The 15212-nt window shown below is 44.8% G+C and overlaps 1 protein-coding gene across 1 annotated transcript; it reads right to left on the reverse strand.

Annotated features, from left to right (window-relative positions):
* Positions 1-490: 490 nt before the first annotated feature.
* Positions 491-15212, reverse strand: LOC142574634 (uncharacterized). The gene is made up of 4 exons (XM_075683674.1): positions 15195-15212; positions 13814-14570; positions 7791-7855; positions 491-1189 (listed from the first exon to the last, which is right to left on the reverse strand). Exons 1-4 carry the CDS (start codon positions 15195-15197, stop codon positions 491-493), a joined length of 1524 nt encoding a protein of 507 aa, XP_075539789.1. The 5' UTR covers positions 15198-15212.

Consider the following 15212-nt stretch of genomic DNA (forward strand, 5'->3'; position numbering starts at 1 on the left):
TGTAATTTTATTTAAGCTAATAGTATCTTACAAGTGCGCTGTGTAAGCGATACGTAAACGCATATTTGTTGGTGAAACCAACGGTAGATGTTTTGCAGACGCCAGAGGATTCTGCAACAGAAAGAAATAAGCCTTCTTTGAACACAAGGAGATGACCACCGTGTAATTTGTCGTTCCCACGAACAGCAAAACGGGGAAAGAAGACAGTGGTTACGATAACATAGAATCAAGAAGCAAGAGCATGATTCAGCAAACTTCCATATAAAAAAAGAGAGAGCACCACTGACTACCGGGTTGACAGTCGATGCCTGTAACCTTCAGGAAATAAAGTTATTCTCAATTAGGACAGTTTTACGTTTTTGCTGTACCTCTTACCCTCAGTTTTCAAGAACATGTATTAAATTATTCTGCGGTATAATGTTTTTCCCCAGTACGCCTATAGTAGTGGACGGAGGAAGACTGAAAAATATTAGTGCGAGTGCGCAGAAAATTATTTGAGCAGCTGCAGAAGATTCCAAAACTCACACTTCTTCCTGCGGAGGAGGGTTGTGTAGTCGAAGGGAGAGCCAAGGCCGTAGCCGTAGTTCAGGCCATAGCCGAGGAGACCGTGGCCGTAGCCGTAGTGGCCAACGCCGTAACCAAGGGTGCCGACGCCGTAGCCGTAGACTGGTGCGGCGTGGTAAGCACCGACAACAGGGGCAGCGTGGGAAACGGTGGCGACAGCTGGGGCGTGGTGGACGGTGGTGGTGGCAACAGCTGGGGCAGCGTGGACAGTAGCGACGGCTGGAGCAGCAGCGTAGGTGGCGACGGGCGTGGCCACAGCGGTGGCGACTGGGGCGTGGGCCACAGTAGTGACAGCTGGGGCAGTGGCGTAGGTGGCGACTGGAGCAGCGTGGGCAATGGTGGCAACACGGGTCACTGCTGGAGCAACAGCGTAGGAGGCGACGGCTGGGGCAGCAACAGCGGTGGCGACTGGGGCGTGGGCCACGGTGGTAAAAGCTGGGGCAGCAGCAACAACTGGAGCAGCGGCATAAGTGGTGACAGGAGCAGTAGCAAAGGTGGCAACTGGAGCAGCGTGGGCAACAGTTTCGACGACTGGGGCGGCAGCCAGACCAACGCTGTATCCGGCGTTGCCGACGAAGCCAGCCAAGGCGGTGGTGGCCAGGGCGAGGACGATGCAGATGCGGATCTATATGAAAATAACATAGCTTAGCGCAATGTGCATGGTTCTGCACAAATTCAGTATGGGCATTTGGGCACAAACACTTGCGAGGTGCAGAAAAAGCTTACTTTCGGGGTTTAGATCCAGTTTAGCACAAAAATAAAAAAAGCTGTTGCCACGAATGGCTGGCGTCTCTAATTTTGCTATATCCTGAACCATTATTTCCATTGTTGTACGCTAGTGTGCTCGTTTATGGATGTTGCAAAATTTATATTCTGAGTGAATGTCATTTCATATTGTAAACAAGGGCGCTGTTTGTAAAGTCCCCTTGGCTTGAGCGTTAGCTTTCACTTGCCCTGATGAAATGGATAGCCTGTGCATTGTATAGAGATTCAAATGACGCTCGAACATGTGCTACCTAAATATCATATATGTAGAGTACCGTTATTCCACCATAACTGTTGAGGGCTCCCATGTAAATCTGACGATCATGAGTTTGTCCTTTATGCTCTGGTGCAATACGAATCCTCAAATTTGGTGGGAATCCAATTACCATTTAGCATAACAAACGCTGATGAGTCATTAATGAGAATCAATTCCTTTGCGAAAAGCTTACCATTTTGGCTTCAGAGCTTCAGTTCTGCAAACTGTTGCCTGTGGTCAGCATCGGAGCTCCTTATATAGGGCGTCTCTCGTGCCCTAATATTATGCGTAGCGAGAAAAATAACTGCAACTGGACGGGAAACAAGCACCTCCTCGCCAGTGCGCTGTATACCGGACCTTTGAACCGGAGCCAAGGCAATACGCGTGCCGAAAAATAATGAAGCCCCACCCTGAAACAATGATAGGTGACGAGGTGCACTTGAGGAAAGGCAGTCCACAGCCTTCGATGATTGTCTGAGTACCGGTTACATGCGACAAATGCTAAAAGCAGGTTATTTTCTTTTTTTCCCTACCTTTTACTGACAAGCATATGAGAACGCAAACCTGAAATGAATCCCCCCTTTTGCCAATCGCCTTATGGCGTAATAACGCGCAATCGATGCGAATAATAAATCATGCTCGTGTCGTACGATCAGCCTGCGCCATTTGCTTGGGAGATCAGTCGATCGAAATAGAGAACTGCTTTATCATATAACAGGCTGTTCTCCTTCTCAATGGTGCCTGATATAGGGCGTCTCTCGTGCCCTATTATCATGCGTAGTGAGAAAAATAAATCCTACAGGAGGGGAGACAAGCGCCTCCTCGCCAGTGCGCTGTAAACTGGACCTTCGAACCGGAGCCAAGGCAATACGCGTGCCGGAAGATAATGAAGCTCCTCCCTGAAACAATGATAGGTGGCGATTCTAAATCGCGGTAAGAATCAATTTATAAAGTGGTGCTGGAGATTTCGGGGCACCTCCGGTATTTTTGAACTTTTTTTGATAGAAGGTGACCTTTATTACGAACGGAACTTTCATTCCTATCCACGAAAATTGTATGGTTTCTGAAAATCAACAGTTCATAACTAATGTCTGCGACGCGACACCCCAAGCCTAACAGGGGCAGTCACTGGCCGTGTCTCTTGTTCAATTAATGTAGTGTACCTGTCTTTATTGTTTGCTTATGCCCGCGCATAGCTACCCGAAACATCTCAATATGCTCGTCTAAAATTGTAGGACTTGTTAGATCAGAGGTAACCAAGGGATTATACAGTCCCAGGCTAGTATTATACTGATTCATCGTAATGCTTAATTTTAGCCTTTTGTCGTTTGCTTACGCAAAGCCATGTCCCTGATGTAGCTGATTGCTCATTTAGTAAGGAAGTATTTTAGTAAATGATGAGAACGGGACGTGAAGAATCCTTGCCCTGTACGGGCCCTTCTTTCCTTATCACCCTCCCAAAGCCTGCAATTTCCAAGTTTCTTGCCCGGAAAAGTGCACCAATTTGCCCAGTTCACCAAAGGATAATGAACGCCCAAACATCAGAGGTATAGTCACCTGGGGTTGATGGAACTCGGCCGTATGACGATCGTCTCTGGACAGCAAGTGCTTAGACTCAGCACAGACTTACTCAAAGCAATGTCATGGCTGATTTTACCAGCGCGGAAGGTACATGGCCCACCTGCTTTCGATCGCGTATTTTGGAAAACCTGGCAAATATGCGGGAAAACTTAATCAGATGTGAGCTTCAGAAATCTTTCCACAAATGAATAGGCCTTTTCTGTTGTGCTTGCTAAGGAAATCACCTTATCCGTCTTAAGTACCTCAACGACATGAGCGCGCACGTCTGCTGTATCCGACAGAAACTTGAAAAGACACACGCGATGTACGCATCAGGTATTCCCCCAATATATCGCATGTGTCTTAAGAACCTCTAGCAATCCTTAACAGATATGTAGGACTTATCTTGAGCAGTGTTGCCAATTTCATGGCTTTCTCGCTAAATGAGGCAAATTTTTGCTCTGCCTAAAGGGAAAGCATTGCGCCCTGTGGGTGGCGGCCTTTTTGGCGGTTTTCCTGTAGTGTTTCTTTTTCTTTTTGGCGGTACAAGAACATAAGACTTTTTTCGAGAATTACTGGCGATTCCTGAGTGGCAGACATGCATCTTATCTACTTCCTTTTGTATGTAAGAGGGGAAATATGAACATCACCCACAAACATTGTGGTTCGCATCTCTTCCGCCATGTCTCCATGCCTCCTCAGAACTATACCTATAGCTGTTTCGCCAGTTCGTAGCAGTTTCCCTGTGCGTAATTTTTGCAGAGACGCTTTTCGGAATTTTTCCTCGTGGAATGGCTCCGGTTAAATAAATTAAAAAAATCATTTTTGTAATTTCACATTATCAGTAGTGGCGCTGCCGTGGTCTGTGGCGAGCTCAGTGAGCTCAATGTAATTAAACCTAAGTTAACAACAGTGTGCTCTGAGAGGACAAATGCCATACTTCCTGTGTAGGCTGGTCTCCACGGAAATGACAAAATCTGCCTCAGTTTCATGCTGGCCCTGGACGTTGTTAGCAAGTTCGGCACAATGACAGTCAGCTGGACAGCTACGACACCGCCCCTCTAAACTCAGCCACGCCAGCGAATAAGTGCGCTTAGGGAAAGCACGACCATGACAAGATGAAACAACTTGACATTTTTTCTGTAGTTTTTATGACCAACAGGTAGTTTAACCTTATTTCTGGCCAGGGATCGCAGTTCACGGGAGAATCTTTTTTGTTTAGTTTCGTGGTGGCAATACTATTGCTCACTTTACTGTGGCTCAGAAAAGCGCTTAATAATATGGATCACGGATACCATTTAAGGCTTAATTAAAAAAAAACACCTTTCTATCTAGTGCAACCATTTTCTGGTGTTTTATTAAAGGCAATAAGACATGTTTTGAACGTGATTATGAATGCTGTTGGCATTTACCGAGTTTTTTACGGATATTATAATGCTCGTATCTGAGATTTTGTAGTTTTTTGAGGGTCTGCATGAGCGGTTTTTTTCTTTCTAGTTCGTAACACTGACCTTTAGCTAAGTCTATGCAGAATACCTGAAAAATAAGCATGCATTGAGCGAAACTCTGAGCACTATCGTTGGATATGTGGTGAATTGATATGATGCTCCACGAGTGTCACGATCACTTTCAACAGAACAATATTTGCGGTAATTTCTTACTTTGTGTTTACACCTCTAGAAACATTAAAACCTAGTCTGCTCGTTAATTTTCTGTTCTTTTTGTCTTTTATTTCTTTAATTTATTACATTGGGCGTACTCAAGGTAAAAGCATCGTTGGCGGCATATTGAAGTACATAATACAAACCATGTGAGTAATCAGCGAACGGTAATTATAAAATGTTCGCGGTAATAAATTTCCTCCCTGTAGTGTACTTGGGAAAGAAAGAAAGCTTGACAGGTTTGTTCATGCAAAGTATGGTGCAAGTGCATTATTTATGGTCGTGCCAGGTATGTTTCGCTGTTAAGAGTGACTGGAATAGTCAGGAAGAAACTACTTGTCCTTTAGTATTCAGCGTAAGAATGTACTTTATTCTTTATTAATACTTTTATTCGTGCTAGGAGTAAATGTATTCGTTGCTCTGCATTTGTTCAATGAAAGTCATCATCATCGTCAGGCTGGTTACGCCCACTGCGGGGCAAAGGCCTCTCCCATACATTCCAACTACCCCTCTCATGTAGTAATTGTGGCCATGTCGTCCCTGCAAAACTTCTTAATCTCATCCGCCCACCCAACTTTATGCCGCCCCCTGCTACGCTTCCCTTCCCTTGGAACCCAGTCCGTAAGCCTTAATGACTATCGGTTATCTTCCCCCTCATTGCATGTCCTGCCCATGCCCCATTTCTTTTTTCTTTATTTCAACTAAGATATCGTTAACTCGCGTTTGTTCCCTCACCCAATCTGCTCTTTTAGCCCTCAATGGAAGTGCCTGATAATAAACTTTTTTAAAAGACAAGCATCCCAGCCTTTCACTGGATTCCCTATAATTTGCTAATGTTTATTTTGGAGTAGATACATACATGTGCTATTTTAAGTCTGATTATAGTGATCGGCTCCTGAGCCCTTTAACGTTAAACCCCAACCAGACGTACGCGCTGATACGCGGCCGCACGCGCAGCGCCGAGTCTGAACGTGTACGGCGTCAGGCGCGGAGGCTGCATCGCATGTTGACGCGCGGCGGCGTGGTGACCTTGCACTGCTAGGTTTATTGCGCCCGCGCCGGACGCTGCCGCTCGCGTCACCCTACCGATGCGCCTCTCGTGACGACGGCGAACCAGCGTGACTTCCGGAACCATTCTTCGTGGGGCGTGCAGCCGTGCGTTGTGATCGGAGTTCCGCGCGGGTTTTGGTATTTTTTGATGGCAGCCGCTGAAGTCCTCAGCCGCCACGGGTACATTATTAACGAAATGTTCATCGCCGAAGTTCGGGACCTGACACAGCGTGCAGAACGCGTAAGGCACAGAACACGCGAGTGATGCTATGCCGACGCTGCTGCAGGTTTCATCGAGTTCACAATACTGACAGCTGAGCTGACTGAACCACTAGGAGTCCTGCAACATCATTTTTAAAGTATAAAAACAAATTTTAAATTAAAATTCATTGCGTGCTATTATCATCTTTAGCACATTGCTCAACATGACTGTTAAGCGTAAGCTGCGCAGCCTTTGAATCGCCGCGACGAAACGCGCAGCGACGAGTGCGCGACAACTCGTGCATCGTTTGGGTGCGCGTCCTCTTCCTCCGCCGGGCGCGACGCGTCGTCGAGTGAGCGTGGTGCGTGCGGACGCGTTCCGACGCGTACGTCTGGTTGTGCCTTTAGTGTTGATGAATTTAACCCTATGCCTTAAAACATGATTGTACCGGCAGTCAGATAAATACGTGAGATTTGTGAAGGTTCTAAGAGAACTTGTTTGTAATTGTCACTTCACATATTCGCAATCAGTTCCTTGTTTAATTCGCCAAGAACACAGCTTGTGCGTACATGCAAAAGGCAGATTTTTAGATTGCTCAAAAGTAACGCTCTTTTCTCTGTGTTAACCATAGCACCAACCTGATCAAACGGTTTCGAAATATTATTGACACTAATGACTACGTTGTATGCATGACGCGAATAGGGTTGCATTTCATGGAAGGTGGAAGAAGTATTTATTTGCATATCCCAAAACACAGGTAAAGAAATACGTGTTGAACCTGTAGCCAAAGACTAGTTGAAAGTCCGCTAAACAAAATGCACTAAAATCCTAGCATAGCAGCAAGATAACGGGGAACACAAACAACAGACCGAATTCATAAAATAAAGTTATACAATCCAACTTACAAGCAACCTACATGAAGTTTTTAATGAATAAGATAAGAATGCTATACAGAAAAGTAGTTATTGTGATTAAATGACAAGCATGCGAGAGAAAAGATAAAAGTTACTATGCAATGCACAGTTGAATATGTAGATTATAGTTTGAGTGATAATTGTTCTTAAACAGCGTACAATAATACAAAATTCAATATTAGTGCATTTCAACTATACACAAGTTTATCACCAATTGTCTATGAAAAGCACATTACAAACATAAAATTTGATGTTTGGCTTAGTGTGTTCAAAATCAGTCATAGCATCTGATTGTTTATTATGACGCCAAAGAGGTTAAGTAGTAGTATTGGCAGTTCGGAGAAATCAATGAGTCCCATTGGCAGTTTAATCGAAATTTTTATACTTGTACACAGCGGAAAACTTTGTGCGTATGCATTACTACATCGTGCAAGATTAAATTATGTTGTAGCACTTCTCCTTTTGCGTGAAATACAGTAGAATATGAAAGCCATAAATGGGTGTTTGTATCTCACGCCCCTATGAACACATATTGATATGCTCTGCTGATGTGATGTGATGTGAATGGTATTGTGTGCTACGGGTTCAACTCTGGGCCGTGTAATCTGAATGTTTAGAGTGAGATATAATTCGAATGACTCGTTTCTTTTTTTTGTCAAGTTTGGTAATCTGATTTAATATGGTTTGATATGAAAATCTCGAAGAATCGGAACAGTAAATTAAATGATAAAAGCAAAATACATAAGACGTCCAAGAGGGTCAAGCACGAGAACGCGTGGCGTAAGGAAATGTAAGGAAAGTTATGCAATCGGGAGAACCTTCAGAGCTCCCAGGGGCCAATCGCCGGTAAACACGGGGCTCCGACAACAAGTCGGTAGCCAGTCTAAAAGAGACCAATGGGCCAGGACGGCACAAAAAGCGAGGCACACTGACAGAAGATGGAGAGGGTTGCAGAAAGCGACTCAGGGTGAAGGTCGGCCACCGTACAGGGAGACGAAGACGGGCCGTCGGGTTCCGGGCCCGAGCCTCTAGGACTTCACCCGACCGGAGCCTCCTGCCATCCTGTTCCCAGGCGTCGCAATTCCACCTGATCACGAACGGCTGCAGGGGGCCGGCCAACTCCTTCGCCCGTTGGCAGAGTGGCAGCAATCGGGTTGCGAGTCCGAGTTGAATGCAGAGCTTGCTGGCCTGGCAGCTTGCATCTGTAGGTTCCTCCATTTGCACGTACCGCCAAGTCGCGTGCGTCCCCTTTACAAGCCGGAGCTTCTGAGCTCTGGCCACCCGCTCGTCGGTCAACTCCATCGACATTTTGGCTCGATGAACGTCGCTTCTTTCGTTGCTAACTGGCATGGTGTTGTACTATATTACTTCTAGGTGTATTTGTGTCTTGCAGCGAATTATTTCAGTGAGTCTTTATTCTATATTTCTTTTTAAACTAGCTATACGGAAAGTGTTGTGTGCCTTTTGGAATGAACGGCGTTATCCTTAATTTGATTCTAAGAGGCTTTGCTTCAGGAAGCCTTTTGAAACAAGAAAGGGTGAACCCTCACCACATTGAGTTGGTGTGCTCCCTCAGATGGTCATTTAAATTATGACTTTTCTGGCCAACATAACACAGGCGGTATTCCAGCGAATAGTGTAATTCAGATTTGCGATGGCATCCGACACATACTATTCACAGTGGTTTGTGTCGCGCTTCTTGGTCTAATCTTTGTTCTTGATTACCTTTTCGGTACAGATTCTATAGCTTGTATAGAGCGCTGAAGACGTGTTACTTGTGCCTTAGAAATAATCCTTTTACAGCGAGGCTCGTTATGCCTAGGCTTCCGTGCACTTTTCTTCTGTAGGTCGGCAGCAGTGAACTCCAGAGCCACATTTGAATATTGCCTCTGCCTTTGCAGCGTGTAACCGCACTGGAACGGCACGTTGTCGCGCATTTTGACGCCCCAGTACTGCGTGTGTCTGCACTAAAGCACTGATCGGACGTCACGTGGCCGGAGCTACGCTTCTGCGACTGCACAACGACCAGGTGAGCGACCAACCACAGCAAGAAACGGTCAACGAAGCAAGTACCTGTTACAGTTCCGCAGCAGTGCACTACGGCTCCGCATCTCAATATTGCCTCGGCTTTTGCGGGTGAGCGGCTTAACCTTATTAAGCCCATAAGTCATAGAATATGTGCCCTGCTGCCGAACCTGCCAGGTTTCTTGTGCCTGTCTGATTCCTGTTGCTCGTGTTTTTAAGTTCATTGACGTACCTTTTTGTTGTGCAATGTTTAAAGAGTATAACGCCATTGATGATTTGAGGCTGGAACTCAAAGCAGACTTCAGGAGCATCAAAGACAAGTTTCAAGAAGTCACTGAGGTGAAAGAAGAATTACAGCAGGTTCTAAAACTAAACAACGATCTTCGTGTTGAAAATGTCAAACTATCATGCAGAGTTGAGGAACTGTAACAATGTCAACGCTCAAACAACATTGAGATAAAGGGCATCCAACTTGAAAGCGAACCACCAAACATTGTACCGCTAATTTGCGAGCTGGTTCAGGAAGAGGCCTGAGAGGCTGTTATCGACATCTGCCACCGAGTGCCTACTGCTCGACAAGGTGAAGCAAATATTATGGTTCGGTTTGTCGGCAGGACCCAAAGGAATGCCTTTTTTAGCAAAGCCAAAAATCTGGAATGGATACAAATGAATTAGGCTTTCAGTTATCGCCTAAGGTGTTCGTAAACGAACAGCTCACACGGTATGGTAGGCGAATTCTTGGTGCGGCAGTGGAAAGGAACAAGGAATTGCGGTGGCGGTTCGTGTGGACGGCTAGCGGCAAGATGTTCGTTCGGAAGGTTGAAAACTCGCCCGCTGTTCGAATTGCCAGTGTGGAAGATTTTGATAAGGTTACAACGTCAGCGCCATGGCTTTCTACTCTCTTTTCAAAAGTACAATTACTTTAATTTTTTGAATTTCACTTATTTTGATATCTAGTCAGTGACTAAATTAGTCCTTGATACCAGTAAACTGGCAAAACATTTTTTAGGCTTCTGAGCATAAACAACAAAGATGCAAACTGAATTGCTTGTTAGTGTTAAGCGCTCGCAATATTGATATCATATTGTACTGTGAAACATGACTTACTGTGAACAATAACCCTTGGTACTGGGAAAATTACACATACCATGGGTTAGTAGTTGAGAGGAGGTGGCGTGATTGTCTAGTGCCTTGTACATGAGGTAACTGCTGAATTTTTCCTTGTAACGAATAATGTAGATAGTGTAATGGTACGCTTAGAATATGTCACAGCTGTGGTTGCGTATCGCCCACCGTTGAGAAAAAAACTGACGTTCTTAGATTTTCTAGAACAAGTTCTACATTTCCGGAGCCATTCGCACTCTGCCTTTATGGTAATGGGTGATGTAAGCAGAAACATTTTGTCAGATGACCTGTCATCGAGACAGCTTGCTGGTGCAATCAATTCGTTCAAGAGCACAAACATCTCGGAACCCACCAGGCTCAAGGCACAAACGGCGACTTTATTGATGTATGCATAACCAACATACGCCCAACTGACAGCGCTGTGGGGCTCTTATACGCTGACATAAGCGAGCGTCCGCCTGTATATTGTTTCACTCCTTACGCGCATAAACAAGGAGGAGAATGAAACGCTGTGACTCGTTGTTTCCACGCAAGATCATTAAAATTTTCGTTCCCTCATTATATAAACAGATCGATCATGTGTATTTGAAAGACAAGATACAAAAGCGGCATGCAATTTGTTTCTTGACAAACTGATTAAGTGTTACGACCAAAGATTTTTGTTGAAATTGTGCAATCAGAAGAGTATGAAAATATGAACACCTTGGACAGATGCGGCTTTATTAAAAATCAGAGCACCAAAAAACAAAACCTATCACTTCTTTGTAAAATGCAGGATTGCGCAACTTCTAAGGTAAAAAATGCAGAAACAATGTCGCCACTGAATTAAAGCAAACAAAATGTAAGTGCTATGAACAGTTATGTGCTGAAATAAAAAAAAATATGCCTGAGGAGAGTTTGGAATGAAGTTGGAGAACTAACTTCTACGAAAAGAAAGCACACTGAGATAAACATAAAGAGAGCCACTGGTGTGTTGACGGGTGGAGGAGCAGCAGCTGCTTTGAAATGAATATTTCGTTTCCAGTACCCAGCATCCCGACGGGGGCTGGGAGGGCGGGACCCATGCCCAAGCATGCAGTGAGCAAATGCGGTCTGACTGGCTCAGCGATACCTTCACCTGTTACGCCTGCAGAGGTTGTGCAACAACTGCGTAAAGTAAAAAAAAACACCGTCTCTGCTGGATATGACAATGTTAAACCAGTACCACTGAAATATATTGCCGATATAATTGCAGCTCTCATACTTCACATCATAAGCAGAATATTTGAAAGGGGCATCTTTCCAGATCTCCTAAAACAAGCCCGAGTATGCCCAAGTTACCAAGGAGGTGATAAACATTTAATGACAATCTACCGGCCGATAACTGTTTTGCCTGTTCTAGCAAAGGTGTTCGAGAGTGCCCTGAATGTTACATTAGAAAAATTATGCAGTAAGTATAACGCAATTAGTGACGTGCAATATAGTTTTCAAAAAATCTTGTGAAGCAGCTTTTCTTAACATCAAGCATAAACTATCAACAAACATTGAAAATAGAATGTACAGCTTGGGTTTACTTGTAGACCTCAGGAAATACTTTGATGCAGTAAGCCACAATTTATTGATTAGCAAGTGGAACATTATGGTGTACGAGGTATCGTACTGGAGCTTTTATGACCTTAATTAACAAATCGTTATCAATATGTCTGCATAAATAGGGACGTTTCATCGTAGGCGGGAAGTATAACGGGTGTTCCAAAAGATCAATACTTGAACGTCTTTTCTTTATAATATATTATAATGACCTGTGTGACATCTCCGAGTTTCCTGAATTAGCTATGTATGCGGACGAAACTAACATATTCTTTAAAGCTGCTACTATAATAGAGCTCCAACTAAAGATTACCAGTTATCTGATGCATCTTTCTTGCTGGTTAAAATAGAATAAGTTACAAATGGGTACTTCTAGTACAACATATATATGATCTTCGTCCCTACTAATAAACGAAGTAACAGCGATATGACTATTCTTCTTTAAGACGGAACGATAGAATAGGTAAAATGTAAGAAATTTCTCGAAACGTTATTCCACAAAGATTTGGCTTGGAAAATGCCCGTTGATAAAACTGCTAAGGAACTAAGTAGAACTGTCGGTTGCGTATATAGACTGAGGACCCTGGTCCCTCAGTGGTTGCGACATTCCTTGTAATACACACTTTTTTATTGTCGATTAACCTATTTCATAATTTGGGGCACTACTTGGCAAAAATGATAATATTTTGACAGTATTACAACAAAGAGTCTTACGTGCATTCTATGGATATCGTGGCCTTGTACAAAATTTTAGGGCTAAACCATCTTTCGTAAAATAGTCTAAGTTAAAGGCCAACCAGGTCAAGTACTGCAAGTTAATTCAATATATATAACAAAACAAATCACCGTATATCCTGCATGTACCCACGAATCTGCATTACAGCTTACGGCAACATATGAGAACATCTCAAATGAGAACCACTTACGCAATACAACTAGGCAATCACCAGGCACCTACGCTCCCCAACCGCCTACGTGATCTTGATAATGAAATTACGAATGTATTCAATAAATCATACAAAACTTGCACCAGTAATATATTCTTTACGTTATTTTCGTAATGTTTACGAGCAGTAAAACAGCGCTAAACAACAGGATGAGGAGAAGGACACAGACACCAGTGCTGGTGTGTGTGTCCCTCTCCTCGTCCTGTTGTTTAGCGCTGTTTTACTGCTCGTAAACATGAACTAACCAGGCCAAATGCGCACTCTTCTGCAGTACCCTTTTTCGTAATGTATCGCTTAACGAGGGTTGTCTCCCCCATGTTACACCATCTAGGTGTACGTGTGTAAGTTGTCGCTTAGGGTGGGGCTTCGGCACTGTGATTTCTACATACTGGCTTGCAATGCACTGCCACGAATGCGTACAGGCTGGATCATGGGGATAAAAAAACTTCGAGCACGCTTAAGCTTCAGACAGGCGGGCCGAGATTTTTATTCGCGGGCCCACCTTTGTCATCTGTCACCCACATCTCATGTTCATCGCAGTATTCTCTTCACGGGACAAGCTCTTGAGGCCGTTATTCGAGGGATCATGCAGGTTGTTGTTGGGTAAGATAAAGATATTGTAAATAGACGCACCGTTGTCCATAAAATAAGAAAATAATTTAGTTTTATTTCAGCCAATAAAATCTTCCAAACACGCTGCAGAAGCGATATGTACACATAGTTATGTCGGTGAAAGCAACTGTAGTAATTTCGGGTATGCCAGGGATTTCTGAAAGAAAAAGAAAACAAAACGTGCTATAAAGTCATTGAAATGTCCACAGTGAATTTCGTCACTCCCACGCAGAGCAACTAGAAAAGAGAGCTCATACTACTGCAGTACTACTCAGCTGAATTGCCTAAAAAAAGAGGTGCGCAATTTAGGCAGTGTTGGCAATCGCAACCTACAAAATTCAGACATAACTTCTAAACTTCTAGAATAAACTTATTCCTAATTTTGCTTTTACATTTTTCCGAAACAAATGAATCTGGGGTTTTCAGATAATTGTATGAAACTTATAACAAACATAACTTTTTTCTGCAGCACACTATAGTATTGGAAGGATGAAGTTTAAATAATACCAGCGTGAGTTTGCTTAAAAATTATTCGGCCGGTTGAGAGAGATTACAGAACTCACACTTCTTCCTGCGGAGGAGGGTGGTGTAGTCGAAGGGAGAGCCAAGACCATAGCCGTAGTTCAGGCCATACCCGAGGAGTCCATGGCCGTAGCCGTAGTGGCCAACGCCGTATCCGAGGGTGCCAATGCCATAGCCGTAGACTGGAGCGGCGTGGTAAGCACCGACAACAGGGGCAGCGTGGGAAACGGTGGCGACAGCTGGGGCGTGGTGGATGGTGGTGGTGGCAACAGCTGGGGCAGCGTGGACAGTAGCGACGGCTGGAGCAGCGGCGTAGGTGGCGACGGGGGCGGCCACAGCGGTGGCGACTGGAGCGTGGGCCACAGTAGTGACAGCTGGGGCAGCGGCGTACGTGGCGACTGGAGCAGCGTGGGCAACGGTGGCGACACGGGTCACGGCTGGAGCAACAGCGTAGGAGGCCACGGCTGGGGCAGCAACAGCGGTGGCGACTGGGGCGTGGGCTAGAGTGGCGACAGCTGGGGCAGCGGCGTAAGTGGTGGAAACCCTGGTCACAGCTGGAGCAGCGGCAACGACTGGAGCGGCGGCGTAGGAGGCGACGGCTGGGGCAACAACAGCGGTGGCGACTGGGGCGTGGGCTACAGTGGCGACAGCTGGAGCAGCGGCATAGGTGGCAACTGGAGCAGCGTGGGCAACGGTGGCCACGGCTGGAGCAGCAGCCAGGCCGATGCTGTATCCGGTAGTGCCGACGAAGCCAGCGAAGGCGCTGGTGGCCAGGGCGAGGACGATGCAGGCGCGGCTCTACGTTAAAATAATGAAGCATATAGCAAGATTTCACATACAATCACCTGGGAAGTTTACCCTTAAAAACTTGTGAGGTTAGAAATAGGCTGAATTTCGGCTTTGAGGTCCGCACCGTGAGCACGAAATTAAAAAAAAAACTTTACATAAATGGCCGCTTTGCCCTAATTTTACCATATTACGAACCTTTGTTTATGATATTTATGCGCCAGGGTATTCGAGACATATTGTTGCCAAATTTATACAATCAGTGAGGAGAAGCACTGCATTTTGTAAACAAGAACGCCGTTTGGAAAGCCAACTTGGCGTTTTGTTTTGAGCGTGAGCTTTCACTTGCCCCCTGTGAAATGGAAAGCCTGTGCATGTTATCCAGGTTTATTTTACGCTTAAACGTAAGCTACCTAGGAATCATGTATATATATCGTGATTCTACCAGAATAGTCGTATTCACCCATGTAAACCTACATATTCGTGCCCTCGTCTTCGCCTGTTACGCACCGCGATTTTTTTTTTATAATTTGGTGCGATATACATCATCAAAGTTGCTGCTAAAGCAACTGCCATTTAGTACAGGAGATGCTGATGATATATTGTGGAGAATCAATAGTATTCCGAAAAGCTCACCATTTTGACTTCAGAGCT

This window comes from Dermacentor variabilis, chromosome 3 (genome assembly GCF_050947875.1).
Source record: "Dermacentor variabilis isolate Ectoservices chromosome 3, ASM5094787v1, whole genome shotgun sequence".
NCBI classification, from domain to species: Eukaryota; Metazoa; Arthropoda; class Arachnida; order Ixodida; family Ixodidae; genus Dermacentor; species Dermacentor variabilis.

What these genes read in the sequence shown, in the direction of transcription:
- LOC142574634 (XM_075683674.1), bottom strand. An exon ending in CCTCCTCCGCAGGAAGAAGT is followed by an intron (nt 7,856 to 13,813) that starts GTGAGTTCTGTA and finishes GGTCTCTTTTAG; the next exon opens with ACTGGCTACCGACTTGTTGT. An exon ending in GGCCCCTGGGAGCTCTGAAG is followed by an intron (nt 1,190 to 7,790) that starts GTTCTCCCGATT and finishes ATTTTCATATAG; the next exon opens with ATCCGCATCTGCATCGTCCT.